Raw genomic sequence first — 20,280 nt, forward strand, 5'->3', positions numbered from 1 at the left:
AAATAACCATTTATTAAACAAACAATACGTACTGAAGCAAAGAAAGATACCAGAATTATGCTCATGAGGCTGCCTGCTATGGTATATAACTTTCAAACTATCTTGTAATCCTGTAATATATTATCTATATGTTCCATTTTCTTGAAGTTATCTTCATAATCAAGATGCTATCACAAGTATCGTGGGCATTGGAACTATTTTTAATTTTCATTTAAAGAGCAATTAAAGAAAGACAATGGATACACAAGATAATAAAGTAAGTGATTAGCAGCATGCAAATGACATAGGCTTAATGATAATACCCCGTTCTATTCTCCAAAGGGCCTGTCGGGAGAAACCCTTCCTACATGTGGTTGTGCAGCTAATGTGCCTCAGCCTACAATTACAACATTGCTGACACCATTAACCACTGAAATAACATCACTTCATGAAATCCTTGTTGTCTCATTAAAATGCAAAGGGTCAGGTAATTTACCAGCATTGTGTGTCTACTTTTGTTGTGGGTAATTAGCAAGCATTACCCAGCATGGACTCCAACTGGGAAATAGCAAACCTGTGAAATATTAAAAAGAATTGGTTTTTTTATTTGATGGGAATTTGAAAGATTCGCAATTGCAACGTCAACACACCTTTCTAGACAAGAGGCCATGAAATACAGACCTTTTATGCATTTAATGCCACAAGATTTTATGGTTGGTTATTTTAGAAACTAAAATTCAAATTTTAAGAAATTTACTCCTGTATAACTGGATCTAGATATGCATTGCCTTCTGCAATTAAGACCTTTTTAAAAAATACAGAGAAGCAAACCACCTTACATTTTTTTAAAGACTTAAAAACCCAAAATTTCTTCAAAATGTTTTTTTTTTTTTAAAGTTAAAACACAGAGGTTGGTACGGTACATTCTAATACCCATGTTCCCTTTCTTCTTGCTAATTGAAGCCCCCTATCATCATTTAAAGCAACCTTGATAACATCCACTATTGGCTCACATCTTGTCAGTGAGCAGAACGGTCTCTTATTCTTTAAATGGAAGTTTTGGAACATAAAACACATTCCAATAAAAGTGAACAGAAAATTATGAATTCATTAAACTACTTTGGTATCTTGTGCTATATATAATATTTATATTCCAACTACTGTAAAATATGCTTTAATATCTTTAGGCAACTATAAGGACTTAAATATTTATAAAATGGCTAAAGATAAAGTATAGCACTCTTATTCCTACATACAGATGATGTAAGGCATGCAATCAAAGACAATAACACTTTCAACCCATTTGTCATCTTAAAGGAGCCTTTCAACTTCAGATCCCTTGTGAGCAATCTACATAAGAGTTGTTGCCTACATAGGCAACTCCAGAGGAGTTTGCTCCTTAAAAACTACCAAGAGTGCTATACTTCACATAAAACAGGGTTTTCTGAAAATGGAGACAAAACTATAAATTTGCAGGCAAAACAGCTCCAAGTGGGGCTTCAAAATACTGCTGTATTTATCTCTGGGACATCTGGGAACAGGAAGCATTTTGATTTAATATTTCATAACATAGAGGCAATTGCTTCCTTGCCTGGTGTATAATTAATGCTCATAAAAACAGCGTGGTTTTTTTTTTTATTCCTCAGCATCAGAAATGCACAAAATAGTACACCTTCATAATAGGGGGTTTGCTTTCAAGATGTTGAACGGCAAATAATAATAAAATAGAGTCACCAAGAATTTATCACAGTCTTGGGACGGTTAAATATATTTATAGTTTAAGTGTGAAATCACGTGCTTGATGTACTGTACTATCTACCTCCTCGGCTGGGTTTTATCTTTCTCTGGCTGAAGCAGAAGGTATCTGGAAAGCAGAGGAGAAAGAGGATGAGAGCTCAAAGGTGCTGGAGCCAGACCCTACAGCACTTCTCAAGTACAGGGAAACTGTGTCTCTGCAGCCATTCCCCAACACATTTTTAGCTTAGCAGCAACAGAATTGAAACCCTCTTTTCTTAATGGTTTTTCTCTCTTGCTAGGAAAACTTTGAGAGAGACGGGAAGCTCTTTTCCACGTGTGTAAGTTCCAGCCCCTAACGTTAGTGTCCAGCTGCAAGGAAAATATAAGCATCGCAGCCGGTGCTGGGTGGGAAGGTTTCTGCTGAGGGTTTCTGGCGTGGGCTGGCAGGCGAGCAGGGTCCTAACCGAGGTGGCTTCCACAGCACGGGAAACAAAGTCAACAGCCTCTCTCCCACCCAACCTCTTTAGTTTATTTAAGTTCAAATCTTGCAAAGACTTGCACATAATCTAACTTTACACAGGTGGATAGTTTCATTGAAGTCAGAGAGATTTATTAACCTGTATAACATTGAGCACATAACTTAAGTTTTGGAACAAGCAAGGCATCAGATTGTAAACTTGCCAGGGCAAAGGCTATATTTTATTCTTGTATATATCAGGACTATGACAACAAGCTCTTAATCCCATCTAGAGCTCCAGTGTGCTACCATAAAATAAATAACAGCTATCAGCTGATCCATCTAGTTCAGCAGGATAAGAAATTATGTGCATGTAGCAAAAAGGTAATACTGAGTTATTTATCACAGTGACCTAATCTTCAAAAATTGGATTTTTTTGTGAGCAAATGGTGATGTGGGACATGCGCTGGGAAGTCAGGCTACCCTTATGTCATTCCTCAGTTATTAACTCCATTACTTAGGATGGTCAGCCTTTGTTTAGAAAAATAATGATGAAACTGAACTACAACAAACATTTCAAAATTCAATTAGTTAATAACCAAGCAAGTAGAAAAATTTTGTTAATTGCATTATTTTTGTCATTTACAACAACTGATGCTGGCAAAAATACAAGGAGCACTCAGAAACACACAGCATAAAACCACCCTTAATCAGGTGTAGCCCCTACACTAAACTATCGACCCTGACAAACCCATAACCCCAATGTCAACGCAAAACACTCGCCATCTTTGCAAATGTGACTGGTAGGATGGATATCATCTATGAGAAAATTTTTCACAATATCTATGTGATTTAGGAAATTATGAGCCATCTGTAAGTATAACAAGCATTCCGTAACCTAAATTACACTGATTTGCAAAGACACACACGAATCTAAATGCTGAAAAGATTAAAGTTAGTGTCATAGCTCACTTTCACACTTAAAAAAATTACCCCAGATCTTTCACTTTTTGCCAGCACTGCTTATTTATTTATTTTTATTATTACATCTACATTTAGTATTCTACATTTACTTATATGCTTTCCTAAGGAGGTTAAGTAACCCCTTAAACTCTCAAATTATTTAGCTGGCTTAAGTAGAGTTTGATTTTCTGTGTTCGAAAGTAAGGCACTTTATTTCTACATTTTCATGTAATATAACAAGTTAAACATAGGAAATAGTACTGGAGTGGCCACAGAATATTGAATTCCATAGCAGCCTAAAAAGTAACTGTGTCTATGATTATCCAACCCTATATTCTGAGATCTTCACTTAAAACCTTTAAGTTATTATTATAAAATAAGACAAATAAAGATACAACATTCAGCCGACCCCCCTCCTTCGGGAATTGTTTTGAACTTATAACGAATGCCTGTAATGGTGTTACAATACAGTTATCTCTGAAAGTGACACAAAACTTTTACTAATGAAGCATTTCAGACAGTGTTTATTTTTTCCCCTTCTTTAAGAACTTTCCCTCTTTTCCAATCCTGATAATGCCATGTTCTCTCTCTTTTGCTAACATTTCTGAGATAAAACAATCAAGAATTCTTGCTTGGTAGAGGTGAAAAAGAATATATTACCTCCAAAACACAATGGAATACAGATCTCAAATTCATTTCAACAGGAAATTTCTTGCAGGAGATTGCTACCCTACGTCCATCAAAAATTGCAAAAAATTTAAGAATTAATCAACAGATCATGAAACAAATCTAACGGAACTCCGGGGCTAACCATTTCTGCCCTTTCAAGCGGCATCTAAGCCAGCTCCACAAAAAATGATGATGAAGCCACAAGTGATTTTTAAAGGAACTGGATCAAATGAAACTAAACTCGTACAAGGTTATTTTAGCTTGTGCAATCTGTTACACTTGAAAGTCAGCGTGTAAAATTCTGAGTATGTTTACTTGATTTTATAGGATTTTCCCCAGAAGAATCCTGCCATCATGCATGAGATGTATTGCCCAGGAGTTCATCCCCTCTTTATTTTCTTCTCTTTATTCTTTCTTGTTGGAGGATCTATTACAGTAACTGTAAATGAAGGCCCTAAAAGGATCTCTCATATGTTGAAATAGTGTTCCTAGGGAAAATTCTCGTAAGTTGAAGTCATTCAGAAAACAGCTGCAATTGTTACTATGCTGAAATACATCTACCCTGCTGTACTGTGATCTGTCTTGTAACGTCCATGGAAAAACATGTTACTATACAGCCCCCCCTTTCTTTACTTTAGACCTGCTTGGAGCCATAAGATCACTTTTCTTTATTGTTTAGTAAGTGTTTTTTAATGAAACGTACTGCTTTTATTATATAGGACTCAAAATAAGATCTAAATCACTATCCAGTAAAAGAAAATTATTGAGTTGGATATCTAACGTTACTACCCAGAGGCTACTCTGGTACAGTATTTATAAATCTCTAAACAGTTAAGTATAATTGTCTTTCTGGTTTTCGGGAAGAAAGCCAAATAGCAGTTTTAGTTACAACTAAAGAAAAACATTTTGTGTTGAGCCCTGTTCATCTGGTGGGTAAAACAACAAGTAAAATTCCCACAATGGAAATTCTGAAAGAAAATGCAGGAAATATGAAAAATTAAATGGGAAGAGCTAATAGATGCTACTTGAAGAAGAAAGGATAGAAAGGTCAACAGACAGGAGGAAAGGATTGTTACCGGGGCTCTCCCAGCAACTGCCAAGGCACAGCCCATCCCAGACTCAACCTTTGTGGGTGTTTTGAAAAAATGTTCTGGCTAGGGAGCACAAACGCTTAACACAGATCTGATATCCTTTAGTCTTATCTCCAAAATACTTCTTGATAAAATAAACTCACTTTGCATTTGAGGGGACAGAATGAGAATCAGGAAGGACCAAGGGACAATAGAAAAAGCCTGCAGCACTTGAGGGCGACCTTTTTGCCCCACCACAGACATACCTCTTCACAAACCTTTCTGGGAAAACAGTCAACATCTATGAGAGGAACTGCAAGATAAAAACAGGACCTCCCTCACCACACAAAAGACATCTGACTGGCTTTACGAGTCATTTTGCAAAGAGGTGGGCCAAAAGCCACCATCACGGCATTTTGTATCTCGGAAGTTGATGTCACTGAATGAAAATGATAGCTCTCTGCAACTTCAGTTGGATACGCTTTGGTCTTTCTGTCCTTGGAATCTAGGTCTCCCAAAGGCAACAAACTGCCCTGATGACTTCCAAAAGCTCACTTCAGGACATCAGCGACTGCACCCCTAACCTCTAGTGAGCCTAAGGGTTGCCTGGTCAGCTTTGAAACGCCCAGTGCAGACAGCCATGAGAATGCTTTCAACATGAGAGCTTTGGACACGGGTCTGATTTGAAAGAGTTTCTTGTTCTTTTCCAGTAGACTTACACATTTTATGGAAAGGAGACTAACAATTCCTTCCAGAACAGTTAGTAAGCTTTTCCTTCTATGGAAGGCATCTTGTTTCCATTCACAGTTCTCTGTAGTCATGCGTTTGGTCATATGTTTCTAGACAGCTGATGATGAACATAGATTTGACAACTTAGTTAACTTTCATCTGCTCTGGGTACTCCAGGGTCCTTTGTAGCTCTGGTCCATGATATAGTAGGTTTTTTGGGTTTTTTTCTGTGCCTTTGAACTATGAAATATTTTTTTTTCTTCTTCAGGTCAAGGCAGAGCACTCTGATTGATTAAGATGCAATTCTGGCAGGATCAGTTAGGACTCAAGGCAGGCAGATCAGAAGACAAAAGTGTTCTCACACTACTTAAGGAAGGTCCAGATAATTAATGCTACCCAGTCCAAAAGCCCAGGAATATTGTAACACTACAAGAAGACACTAGCAAGTCTTTGTTCCTGCATGAGAATGGCTGTGTGTGTGTACTAAGTTCATCTTGAACCAGTAAGGAGCAAATCCTTTGCTGATATAAACCAGATTAATTCCATAGACTTTCTTTCGGCAGTTACCTTCATTGGGAATTAGCAGCCCTATTTACAGAACTTTCCCTGTCAAGAAGCCTTGCTGTCACAGGTCCACCCTCCTGTTCCTTCCACAACACTTTTCCTCTTGGATTACTCCTGGGTTCAGTCGGCACAATGCTGTGTCCCTGGTTGGAAAGGGCACGTCTGGATGGATACAGAAGGTTGGTTGGCTGCTAGTGATGAATGTTCATATGCCTAGGACTGGAAGCAACCTTGCTATTGAACCAGGTGGTGAGGGTGAGGCTCTGGGGGAAAGGGAATGAAATCCCAAAATTTGTGGGTTCTTTTTCTGCTAACAACTTAGAACGGAGGAGATATAAATACGGCCCAGTACCTCAGCACTAGCCAAGGATTATGGCTTAACTGAACATTATATAAATTTGCATCCTGCTTTTTATGGCACACTTCTTGCACTGGTGCCATCTTTTGTCTGACACTGAAGTGAAATAACCACAGATAAAACCAGGAAAGATCCTTGTGCATTTGATAACCTATAAGTTAAATTACTCTATTATTTTTTTCCTTTTCAGAGGCATAAAACATAAAATATACATCAGGCTTTTGCATGAGATTCCACTGCTGACTACAGAATTATACTAGCTTATTACTCAGAATAGCAGGGGTAGGATTATGCTGTTAATTCCCTCACCAAAATTCTCACAGCTTAGCCCATACGTTTCTCAGGTTGTCCACATGTTTTGTTTTGTTTCGTTTCTTCTTTTTTCAACACTCTGTCACAGGTCAATTAACATTCTTCCACACACTCAGGTTTTCTAATGTCAGTCTTCCCTATGACCAGTAATAGAAGTCACACAAAAGAACAGCCCAGAACACTCTGTCAAAGAATGGCATTGGTGAGGAATGTCTTCATTCAATTTCATACATTCAGATCTAGAAAAAATTCAGACTGGCTATACTTAAGGCTTGTACCAGCTAATGTGTTAAGGATAAGTACGTCAACTAAGTCAAAAATGTTTAAACAAAAGTAAAATGCCAAGTTGCTCTGTAAATAAAGGTACTTAATTGTTGGTATGGAGCTGTGAGGTGGTTCTAGTGTGCTGCTTGTTGACCAGCAAAAGTTGAATCAATGGTTTATATAGTTGTCATGATAGTTGTGTCCACCGTACGTTAAAGCTGCATTTCATAGACAAAAATGTCACATTGGATATAATTTCCAGTAAAGTTTGTGCTGTCTACTGATCTAATTGTTTCTGACAGTCTAACCATTGTATTCAAGGTCCTTCAAGAAAATATACTGTACTGAAGGCAATGCAACCAGTTTGGTTGTGGATACCATAAGCAGAGAATTTACTTGGAAGATAATTATTTTCTGAAGCAACTGGTTTTAGAAGAACTCCTCCCTAGTCAGTGCTCCCAACTAAAATAGGCTGCTGGTTGTTGCCTGCCCCACGTTACACCCTGTTTCCCAGAAAAGCTACAGAAAGAGTCACGCCTTTTTTTTTTTTTTTTTTTGCCTTTTTTACATGCAGACTGATACTGATATTTACCTGAAGAAATGGCCAGGATTTGTAATTTGTACGTATGTGCTAACCTATTGTGTCTCTGCTTCTCTGCATCAGCAACACCGAACAGGGCTGAAGGGACTTGGACCACGGACCCAGTCGGGATGTCCTGACCTATGGGGGTTGTGCTATAGCACCAGCCTGGATATTGCAGAAGCACTGAACAATTGAGGCTGGAAGGGACATCAGAGGGTCTCCAGTCTGACTTGGTGCTCAAAGCAGGACCAGCTATGAGGTCAGATCACGTTCTTCAGGGCTTTATGCAGTCAGGTATTGAACACCTCCAAGGATGGAGACTAAAAAATGACAGGTGTTCCTGTGGTGTACAAGACACTTAATCCAGTCTAAGATCCAGTGTGCTCCCAGAGGTAAAATATAGCAGCCAAGTGATGGAAATACTACTAATCTCTGTGCAAAGGCAGAAGAAGGATATTCTCTCAGACTGCCCATGCTCAAGAACAAGAAGGAAGGGAGGAAACGGGTGAGGCAAACAGATTTCTTGATGGTTTTAATTACCTGTGTGACAGGAGACTGAGAGAGCGCCACCAAAGAACAGCCCATAGACTGGTAGCAAAATCACACATTTGGTTTGGAGATGTAAAATTTTAAATGCCAGGTCTAAATCAACAAAACAAGAACCTCCATGCCTGTCTTCCACTTGACAATGAGTTCCCTATAAGTTATCATAGCATGAGCAAGTCAGCCTCATAAATTTTTAAGGGAAGAACCCTAAAATATTTTGGGTTGTATTGGTTCCAGGCCACGGATTTAAAACTTCAAACACTCAAGGGATTGAAAAAAACAGTTCCTTCTTCCTCTTCTCTAAATCAACTTGTTATCCAGAGGACTATCCAACCTGACTTTGAAAATTTCAAACTTTTAGTTTCCTGGTACAACTTAATTCTAGTATTAAATTCCACAGTTTTATTGCTGATTCTAAGAAAGAATTTTCCACGTTCAAGAAGTTACACGGCTGCCTCTGATTTTTGGCTCATAATTCCTATTTCCTGATTAGAAATAGTAAAGAGCAAAAACTGAACCTAATCTTAGTTCTCACAGTCCTTGAGGGAAAACTATCTCTAGGTCAGGCTCACAGGGAAATTGCAGACCACAGCACTATCCTTTCTACACCTACATTTATAGCAGGGCTAGATCCAGAGGGAATATTTACTGCAGCACTTAATAGGTTTATCAAAGGTAGAACTTCAGCTGCATAAGCTGCAAGACCCTTCAGGGATGGTAAGATGATTGTTTTTACACTGATGGTCTTTGCCAGGGTGCTTATGACTGCTTTGCAGCTGCTTTGCACAGACACAGTTGGTGTAAAATAGCCTTTGGCTACCTATGAATCAGTCCCCTACTTGCAGCAAAGAGTGAAGGATTTTGCTCAACGTCCTTAAATGGGACAAGTACATGCCAAACCATGGGAAGAAATCAGCTCTGAGTTAATTCTGTGTGGCTTTTTGAGCAAGAAGGCACAGGAACTGTAAAGACAATTTAAAATCCTTGTTCTTTTTATTTTTTGGCTTGCATAACTCATCCCTTTTTCTCTGCAATTGCAATGTGCTTTACATAAAAAAAGAAATCTTGTTAGACAGATGCTTCAGGTATTCTGAGTTAGGTTCAGCTACATAGGAGCAACTGCCCCAGTAAGAAAGCCACAGAGCAGGGCAGGGTGAAAAAGCAATAATTTGATATATTTTTTCACAATTTTTTTTTTTTAAATGCCAATTTCACATTCATTCATTTTTCCTCTACAAGACGTGCTTTGTGATGTAGCAGAGAAACTACATGACTGTCCCTTTAAAAGCCATCAAACCAATCAGCAGGTTTAACTGTCAAGCAAGCTGATGTAGGGCTCTTTGAATTACTGAGTGAGGGATATTCTTCCTGCCAGGTCCTGTCCCCTGTAGGCACTGCAGAGAAGTATTATAGGGCAGTCCTTACCTTGGGAATTAGCCTGCAAGACCCCAATGCTGTCATCAAACTGCATAGATTTGATGTTGAGTGACGCCAAGATGCATTCCTTGTCCTGCAGCGAAGCATCATCAATATTATTCTGATTGGCTGACAGGATAACGCACATGTCGCAGAGGTTGATGTTGACAGCCCTTAAATCAGCCCGACTTAATGGCGTACCCTTCGGCACAGAGGAAAAAAAAAAAAAAAGGAAAAAAAAAAAAGAGGGGGGGCAGGAAAGGAAAAAAAAAGAAAAACAAATTAAAGATTGAGAAGGAGCTTTGGGAAATTATTTAACAACTATCTTTTTTATGCTCTGACATTAGGCTGGTCTAACTATGTGCCAGGGAATAGGAGATGTGTGCTAATCTAAAGGGTAGTTGGTGCTGATGGCAGCATTTTAGGTTCAGTCTCAATACTGAGTCAAGCTATTACTAACAAACAAGAAACAGGAATAATGCCAGCATTCTACATCTCATCGGTGACTTGAAATTGTCTTGATTTAAGTTGCTATCATGTGGCAACCTCTGGCTCTCCGAATATAACAAGGGGTGTGTTTAAAATGTCTATTTATCTACTACCGAGCCACAATGGTCTTGGGCAAAAGAATAGCAATTTAAACAGGAAAGCATTATGTGTCCTACACTTTTGAAAGGTAATCAGGATAAAGCTATTTTTTTTCTACCTGAAGCCATACACAAAAAAGGTTAATCCTTTCCAATGCATGCTTTTGGTGCTTCTAGAAGGAAAACAAACCGATCTTCAAAGCTGTGTGCTTAAACCCTTTGAAACAGAAACAAGACTATCTTACTGGGCACAACTCGTGCCACGTTCCCTACTGCCACAATTCTCAATCAGGGAATGCAATAATTAAAATGAAATACTGTGGCAGTCTGTGGGTTTTTTTTCCTTAGTTAACACAACTAAGACATGACATTTAACCCCTTATGCTTTGTTTAAAGATAACACTTGCCTTTCACATGCAACAGTCCACATCTCTAGTTACAAAATACTAAGCCTATGTCACAGGGGCTGCAAGGTCCAGGAAAAAAAAAAAAAAAAGATTTTTGCATGGAAACTAGATTCTGCTCTGCTGCCTCACATGGTTTGGTACCCAAAGACCCTAATGATGATGAGGAGACTAAGCTGTCCCCTTGTCACACAGCAACTTTCATAAAACCAAGTCAAGACCCTAGTCTTCCATCTCCTGTTCACTCATGGTGAACGTCTCCTGAACTCCACTGAGAATATTCAGTGCAAAAGTGAATTTAAAATGCAGAAAGTGAAGGCAGAGCTCAATTCTTATTCAGTGATTGCCACCTAGTTTCAGATACCAGCCTGACCATTCCACGTTACTTTCAATAATCTGAGGCATGAAACCTTGTGGGAAACAGTCTATATCAAACAGATATGGTTTACTCATAAAGTACTTAAAAGTTAGGATATTATTATTACTACCACTTTAATTCTGCCCTTTGTGTCTGTACTGTGCACCAAGTGAAGCAGGATTTCTGTGGGGAAAAATAATATACAATCATGTAATTAATTAAAGGCTTACTCTTAATGATTTTATGCAAAGGGACAGAATTAAGGCTGCCTGAGGATATTTAAAATTGGCATTTGCCTACTTTTTGAGCGTTTAGTCAGCAGCTTAAATGCCTCTTTTAATACAGACTTCAAATGAAATTTCCACCTTTTTTTTTTTTACTAAACCAGAACAAATGTTTTTATATTCAGCTGTAACCACATCCCCATTAGATATCAGCAGCAAATTTTACCTCGTGAACCAAAGCACAAAGAAGTAAGAAACGAGTTTGAGTGGCTTCCCTGTAACACATCATTCCTACCAGTATGATCTCAGAAAGATCAGTAGAATTTTAAATTAATTATATCAGAATAATGCTGACATTTTAAACTTTATATCATCGTTTTGAACCACATAGGCTGAGGAAGATAAGAAAAGAAAAAGCCATGAAATCTGTGTGGTCTGCTCAGCACTCTTGATCATTGTGTAAGATACAATTCCTTTACATATTCTGTATTTTTAAAGGAGCATCAACTATTTAAGCTGTTTAAGTTGAAATTAGTCCATAACTACTTTTTGGTAGTTATGGACTACCAAAGGACCTCTGGATTGTGGGTTTAGTGGTTGTCCCTACTAAAATCAATACGAGCTTTCAAAAGGGTCAAGGTTTTGCCGCACTTCCACACACAGGTATGGCAGGACGCTGAACTGAAGCGCTACGGCAATGCCCCTTCTAGAGTAGGCCAGCCTACAGGAAGGTTTTACGACTATAGAGGGCTATTACGTAGAAAGAGTAGCTAATTTTTTTCAAAGGTTTTGCGGGCATAAATACCTAAAATATTTGGTAATTTGGGTGCAAACTGATTGGGAATGTAAAGATGGTGTACATTTCCTCAATGCTTCTTCAGAATTTAGAATTAAAACTTTACAAACACAAATCATTGTAATGGATATGCATTATATACTGGATAGCTTGGAAGTAGTAGCTGGATTCGATTTTGCCCTACTATTAAACATATTTATTAATTTAATTCTTATTCCTTAGTCTTTAGCCTTCACAGTGACTGGAATTAAAATGAATTGGCAGGAAGAGGAGGACGGTGACCAAATCTGATACTGACACCCTTTTTGTGACAGCAGAGAATCTTGTGACACCATCTGTTGTATCAATTAACAGAGAAAAGCCAATGGCTAACACTAAAACTGCATTTACACTAAGACCGACCTACAGCCTGAATTAATCAAAAAGTGAAGGCAGCCTTCCCGTTCTACAACTATTTTCCCAATTATTCAGCCTAAGTTATATCCATCACCGATTTATTTATTTTTAACTGCTGAAATGTTATTATTAAGTACTGGTAAATTGTTAAGTTTTCAGTCTGATGAAAACATCCAAACTAACTTTACTCTGTAACGTACATAGCATTCTCTTCTATACTCACCCTGAGGCCTTCTGGCCCTCCTGCCTACACCTTTGCGGGTCATTTATAGCTATAACCATCCAAGATCACCAGTTTGAAGGGCTTCACTTGTTTGTCGTGTTCCCACACTTTGAGCATGCATATGAGCGAATGATAACAATACATAGGAGAGAAAGGAATCTCTGGATTGTGGGTTTAGTGGTTGTCGCTACTAAAATCAATACGAGCTTTCAAAAGGGTCAAGGTTTTGCCGCACTTCCACACACAGGTATGGCAGGACGCTGAACTGAAGCGCTACGGCAATGCCCCTTCTAGAGTAGGCCAGCCTACAGGAAGGTTTTATGACTATAAAGGGCTATTATGTAGAAAGAGTAACTAATTTTTTTCAGAGGTTTTGAGGGCATAAATACCTAAATAACGTAATAAATAACTACTGTCATTCTGTCAGAGAAATCACAACATCAAAGCCAGCTTACATGCAGAGCACTACAGCGAATGTTCGATACATAACACAGCTAATACATTTGATAGCAGCTGAAATTCATCCAATGAGGATGATGAGGAACCGAACACTGCAGCAAATATCTTCTAATAAGGTCTCAAAGGGCTCTGTTTTCATAGACACAGTAAAGGGAAAATCTAAGTCCTCAGGCCTACAAGTAGACAAAAGTAAAAAAGCCTAAGATCAAAGTCAATACGAATCTGTCCAGTTGGTGTCCTAAATAACAAAGTATCAATAATATGGCTTTGGACTTACAGGCAAGATTGAAACCTTGGGGAAGTTATGCAGTGTCTCCCATTCCCTTCTCAGGTATTCAAGTGAACCCACAAACACAATGTGCTTGAGTTCATGGTAGTGAAAGTTGCTGGCTCGTAATGGCATCACTAAATTTCTTAATCCAATCAAAGCAGATTTAACATCCCCAAATATGCAAACGACTACATGCCCACTTAAAACTGTCATCGCTGCTTCACTTCGAGTCTAAAGAAAAAACAAAACAAAACAAAAAGACAAGGGAAAAATGAAACAAAGGGAAGCTTAAATCATATATTGAGTTTTAAACCAGGAAAAACACAACTCTCAATATTGTTTTCATGCACAAAGAAGCGGTTTGATAATAGCTGTTCATTTTACCCTTAGTTATCATTTATTAAACTTGCTCAGCGGAAGAAAATTTCGTTCTTGTTTGCAAGTCCTTCGATGTTCAGGAAGACATTGTACTGGACTGAATTCTGGTCCTATACGTGTTTCTATATATGTGGATTAAGACTCTGGTTACAATCAAAGTACTATGGGTTTAGCTAAGAACAGATTTTGACCTACTACATGTTTAGTCATTAGAAGGATTATAGAAAAGAGATGCAAAACGGCACCTTAGCTGAATACTCACTGGTGGGGTCTTTTCAGCATCAATTTGGAATGGAAAACGTGAGCGCCCAATGGTCTTAGTAGGGCTTGGCGGTATTACATGTACCTTGTGAACTGAGGACCATATTCTCTTAGAGTCAGGGTTCTTATTTTAGGACAAGCTGCTACCACCCTGAGAAGCAATTGAAGAACGCTTTGCACTGCTCTGCTTTACAATGGCTGCCCACAGCACTCCACAGAGCTTCTCTCAGTAACAAAAACTGGGTGGGCAAGACGACTAATACTAATTTTTCAGGCCTTCTGCACTTCCTGACTTGTTCAACAGATAAAGGGAAAAAAAACCCTCATGGAGAACACTTGAATGATGATCAGAATTATCTTCTTGTCTCAGTGACAAGAATAAATCTTTGCACTAATTTCATCAGTGGTAATGTCAGTTGAGCAAGCAACTCAAACACCAATATGATTAAATAAAGTCATTAGGAAAAAAATGACCCTCATTTCTGGAGCCAGTCTTAGCTGCACTCCAGCGAGTAGCTGCAGATCCACTTAAATCATATTGCCAAGAAGTTGTACACTCAGGATTGTTACAGAGATGTTTTGACCATGAATAAAACTAAGACAATGGTGAACTGCAATTTTTTCTTCTCACTTATCCATAGGTTATGTCCTTCTTCTAAATTATGGAAGCATGACAAGGTGCAATACAGATTGGAATATGCAGCAGAGGTGTTCACTATATAAAGCGAACAGGAACCCTGGACATTTTCTCATCAGTTGAAAAATACATGAGTTTTCTCTAGGGCAATTACACTGGTTTTTACACAACTCTACCAAGAGAGTGCTCTTGGCCCTTCGAACAGCAGAAGACATAAGTGAATGCTCAAGCATGTAAGTTGTCCCATGCCTCTGCCTATGGGTCCGGAATACTCAGACTTTACAGGACAGAGACCAAGTCTTGAAAAAAATTACGTAAAACGATGTCACTCTGTAGTCATAGAACTGTATGTAGCCACAGAAATTTGACTGCAAGTCAAAAAAAAAGTTCTTACTGCCTGTTACTGCTGGAGGACTCTCACAGAGCCAAAACAGACCTTGGTCAGAAAAATGAATTATTTTCTGGCTGAGGCATCATCAAGTATTGAATTGACAACCTGGGAAATCCCATCATCTTCAAATTATGTACTAATTTGTACTTGTGTGCTCTCTAAGGACAGTATTAAATTTGCATGGATATGAATGCAGACGTAAATTGTGGACTGTGAGTTTCAAAAGGTGCAGGGAAGCATTTTGTTGGCAGCGTCTTTATTGATGGTGATGCACAGAGCTGAAAGAACCTGGCCAGACTTGCAGACACAGGGGCTAGCAGGGGGAAAATTGGCATGGCATCACCAAGAGGTGATAAATAATGCACTCCACGGTGCCATTTTGCAAGAAACACTTTTCAAAGTGGGACAAACTGTAAAGGTTGTTGGCTAAAATGTGTTTAGAGCATGAGGAAAGATTTCTATCTCTGTCGATTATAAAGTACTGTACAGCAGGGCTGCCTCTCCTTGCCTGCTGGGTTCATAAAAATGCATACTATTTAAAGCTGTTCCACCAAACTCTGTCTCACAGATCAGTCTCCAGAATTTGGAATTTACTTGCCTGGCTGTTTAAACACTGATATTTCAATTCCAGGCAATGCCACGGTTATTACAGGAGCCCCTGAGGAGAAGTGGAGGCAAGCTTTTAACCCCTGACTTCTAGAATAAACCAGGGCTGTCACCATCATTGGTTATACCACACCACAGCGCAGGAAAATCTAAGAGAGCGAGCTCAGGAAACGCTTTATGAAGTGTGACAAAGTGAAGATCCACCAGGGATTTCATTTCAAGTATCATCACTTTTGCATAGGAGATCCAGAGTTAGTTACTTGTTACTCATAGGCATAAGTACACGAACACAAGTGGCACAAACTTTCACCGAGCAAAACAGACCTTGATAGGTCTTCTAATTATTTTTAATGACTTGAGTCAGTTTGATGGTTTCCCCAGTTAAACAAATGAAACAAACCTAGACTACGCTTGCTGCAACATCCTACTGTGGCCTATTTGGGCATCTTGGAATGCAGGAAATTGGGAGGAGTTCTAATAGAGCAAAATTCACATCATTAAATAAGAGAATGCAAAGCAACACTTGCCCGCATTAGAATCATTACTGCCTTCTGTAAAAACATAAATGGGGTATGTAAACATTTAAATATTTCCAATCATAATTCTCTAAAGATTTAAACCACATATGCGCATTTCAACTTATGAAAAAGAAATTCTCTATCTTGGACCAATTTTTATCGTTGCACTTGGCATACAGATTTACATAATCATAATTCTTTAACCAAAATGCTAGTTTCAATTACACCACGATGTGTTTCTGATTTCAATATGCTGGATTTAATGATAGTAGCGATTAATTTATTAATCCATTACACATCAGTTCTACAGCTCAACCAACCTTTTCAAACACAACTTATCATCAATACCTACCAAAATGACTTTTTCAATGTCCTTGGCTGGACACCAATGAAACATCCCTGTAGAGTCATATTTTTTCACATTGGCATCCATATTGTCAATCTGCTCGTTGCCAGGAATTAGCAAGGGGTCGTGCCTGGGGAAAAACAAGTTGAGGACAACATAAGTGGAAAATATTATGAATTATGAATGGAAAGATATCCCAAGAGCTGCATATAAAGAGGGATAAAAGTGAAAAAATGAAATGTATTTACACTTGAACATGCTTTCAATGCGAGCACTTTTAAACAAAAGCCGAAAAGAAAAAAAAGTCAATTTTTCAATTTTGGGTGCGTTTTCAAAGATTTTCTGTACTCTTTCTACACAAATAACCATGTCAAACAGGGCTTTCTGGCATCATCACATCCCTAAAAGTTTGTTGTTTTTTTTTTTTTTTTCTTTCCTGTCCCACCCCTCAAAATAAATATCAACGTTACTGTTAGCATCTGCAATGAAGTAGAAGGGATAGGAACAGAGCCCCATGCTGGCTGACTGGCATAAGTATGGAAAGCCAATTACTTGCTTTTACCACATACAACTTCTGACATGATGCTCTTCGCAGTAAAAGCTTTAACAGGCTGCACTTTAAATATTTTAGCAATTTGCCCAATCATATTTTGCTTTCCCAAACTGAAGCCCTTTAAAGATTCAACAGTATGTCATTTTAGAGTCGACTGACTAACAAATGCCCACATCTGGAATACATGATTTCAATACCAAACAACAATGTCCATTTTCTGTGGCAACTCTACCTGTGATAACCTTCTAACTGCTTTTACAACAAGATTTTAAGCCTCAAAGGAGAAGCAAAGGAAAGACATTTTTATAAACTTGCTCTCCAGCTATTTAGTTATATCTAAGGGCAGACACATCCAGTCCTTTCATTTACATCAGACATTAAGCTAGTACTAAGTGACTCCAACACTCCCAGACGCACCCCTAAGTGATTGCTCTATACAACAGCATTAGAAGAAGGACCGTGTTTACAAGGCACAGGGTAAACTGACCCTAATATCTTAAATTCAAGGAGGGAACAGAGCGTTGTCTGGCAAAAGTACAGTCTTTAGCTTTTTGTCATGAACACTTGAAATATCATGATGCAGAATTGTAACATCTCAAAGAAGGAAGTATTTGCAATGTAGGAATATGCTAACTACTCTGAGACAGCTAGCCAAATTTTAAAGCAGTTTGCTTTTTGAAAGCTGTTCGAGAACATATTAGCTGAACTCTCAAAACTGGAAAGTTTCCTGCTTTTAAAGCACATGAGCTGCAGCCTGTGGTATGAACCTCTCTGCTGCATAGTCTGCTAAGGCAGACTTTGAATACTGTGTATGAGAGAGATGAATTTACCCTGAATAGAGTACAATAAGTTACCATGCTTAAAACAGTTATGCTTGCATGCCTAAGAAAGGTATAATCTCTAATTCCGTCACGGTGATTAACTTGTGTAATTTTATAGCCACTGATTATATATCCATTCAAATCAGTGGAAAATTCTCATTCATTTCACTCAAACAGGGTCAGATCCACTGGAAGTGGCTTAAAAACACTTGAGAAACCAATAATACAACATCCCACTTACACCAGAAATTTCTGATGCTTAAGAAAAAGCAATGCACTACCCGGCCAAGGCATAAGACAGACTTATCTGGAAAAAGGAACACCACGTTTTCAAAGTTTTTTATATTCACTCAACAGAGATACAGTTCAGTGCATTTCACTATCAAGCCGCTGGCAGCAGAGGAGTCTCTGGGGGTCTGCCTGGAGCCTCTGACCCTACTCCAGGTTTAATAACAAAAAACCTTTGCATAAGTGCGCTCCCTCTTTTGTAGGAAGCAGAGGTGGCTTCCCGGTGAAAAAGCTGTACCAATGGGTTCTGTTGTGAGGTTTTGATTGGTGTGGGTTTGTTTTTGTGCGTGTGTGGGGTGGGGGGGGGGGGGGGTGTTGTGTTTGTTTTGTTTGTTTGTTTGTGTTTTTTTTTAATTTCTAGAAAAATATCTACTGCATTTTCTTACTCCATCCATCAGTGAGCTGCAGCCACGGTAGCTTTGGCTGAGGGCTAACTGTGATGCTGCTCATAGGGCATTCCTTGCTGCTCATAGCGGCTTGTGGTACAGCAAGGTTTGCAACCATGGAGACAATCCCACTGGAAGGTTGCACAAACGTTCAGACAACATTTTGTGGCGCTCTGTCCTTGCTGGTTTTTTCTGATGGGGTATTTTAGCTATGTGTTTCAAAATAAGGAAGTTTTGCCAAATGGTTGGGAATCTTCAGGAGCTTCCACTGAGAAATGGTGGGTTTAGGCTGGTTTTCCCCAAACTGTCACAAGACACTTCTCGACAAGCTTTCCTAGAAGAGCACTGAAACAAAAGCAAAGTTCACTGATCAATTCACCACCTCCTTTCAGAAATCAGATGCTTATAGGAAGGGATTTATTTTTTCCCTCTTTCCCTTCATCAAAGAAACTATAATCAATCAACTGGTAATAAAGGCCACATTCTAATTTTCTAATCAGTGTTTCTTTTCTGCTCTGAGATTTAAAACTAGATAGATTGAAATGAATATTGTAACAGAGCAGTTAATAACAGATACCTGACATCGAATTATGGTTAACTGCCTTGGGGTATAAGGCGATAGTGTGTGAGTGCTTAAAGCCAAGTGTAGGTCTCTTTTGGGTAAGCGCCTCGGATCCTAAAAGGAAATATTCAAAGTAGCTCGTGCCAAAGATTTATTAGACATTTACCTCAATACTATATTTTCTAGTTATCTCAGGTTTAAACAGACAGCATGATATGGAAGGGATGAAGAATGAGAATCATCAGATATAACCCCCTATTGAAGTTTTAGGTAACAAATTGTGATTCGAAACCAAAAAAGGTGTTTATTTTTTCAAAATCAATACATGCACTTATTTGCAATATGATAAACTGTTTGGATCCTGTGCTTCACTGCTCAGAGTACAGCAAGTGGGAGCCTTAAAAGAAGCAGATGGTATGGGACACAAGAAAGTATGCTAACAGATACTATTGTACTACTTTTACTTTAGCTGAATGAATTATTGCCCGAGAAGGAAACCGTGATAAGACTAACAATGCTTTGTGTTTCGGAATCTGTGTTTTTTTACATAAAAGTTTGTTTTTCAGATTTAAATCTTCTGTGCTAAGCTATTATTTTAATCTCTCTTTAATGAATGTTTTTTCATTCTCAGTAGAGCAATCCCTGAAGATGTCTATGAGGGTTGAAGACTGTTTACTACTAAAGTCCAACTTTGTCCTCAAATGTTAGAAGATACACCGCCTTATGTACTTCAAAATGGAATTGATCTTTGGACTTTTTGTTTTAAATAAAAAAAATGGTCATTTTATTAAGTAATAAAGTAACAAAATAGCATTACTACTTTGGACATATACACGCTCACTAATCTGATGATCTAAACCTGTTTTGCAAATAGTAAAAAGTAATTAAGACAGACACACAGAGGGCAAGGCTGTCAAATCTGCCTAAGGGGTTTGGACACCCTCTTCCCATTAAAATGTATATTACAGAAAACACTACAGTTGTTGCCCTTGCAGCCAAATCATGGGGTGAACGTTTCTCAAGCCTCTCTGCCCCCCTCACCCACGACGATGGCTCTGTCAAGCCATGCCTGAGTCACACTGGCAGGTCACTGTGGAAATGCTTGTATAAGCGCTTCAGCTATTGTGTTCTCCAGGGCTGTGAAGTCATCTGCTTGAAAAATCCCAAC

The 20,280-nt window shown here is 38.6% G+C and overlaps 1 protein-coding gene across 27 annotated transcripts in view; it reads right to left on the bottom strand.

Moving 5' to 3' along the window:
- The window catches only part of KCNMA1 (potassium calcium-activated channel subfamily M alpha 1), a 505,717-nt gene that overhangs the window by 43,196 nt on the left and 442,241 nt on the right, over positions 1–20,280 (bottom strand). For 15 of the 27 annotated variants that reach the window (XM_055802235.1, XM_055802229.1, XM_005243550.4 and 12 more), the window contains 3 exons: positions 16,509–16,632; positions 13,372–13,596; positions 9,657–9,849 (listed from right to left, as the gene is read on the bottom strand). In XM_055802235.1, coding sequence (XP_055658210.1) covers positions 9,657–9,849; positions 13,372–13,596; positions 16,509–16,632 — 542 coding nt within the window. Of the gene's footprint in view, positions 1–1,798; positions 1,844–9,656; positions 9,850–13,371; positions 13,597–16,508; positions 16,633–20,280 lie in introns of all 27 variants that reach the window. The other 12 variants (XM_055802251.1, XM_055802256.1, XM_055802243.1 and 9 more) reach the window with 1 other exon arrangement.

The sequence above is a fragment of the Falco peregrinus genome, chromosome 1, assembly GCF_023634155.1.
Source record: "Falco peregrinus isolate bFalPer1 chromosome 1, bFalPer1.pri, whole genome shotgun sequence".
Classification (NCBI taxonomy): Eukaryota; Metazoa; Chordata; class Aves; order Falconiformes; family Falconidae; genus Falco; species Falco peregrinus.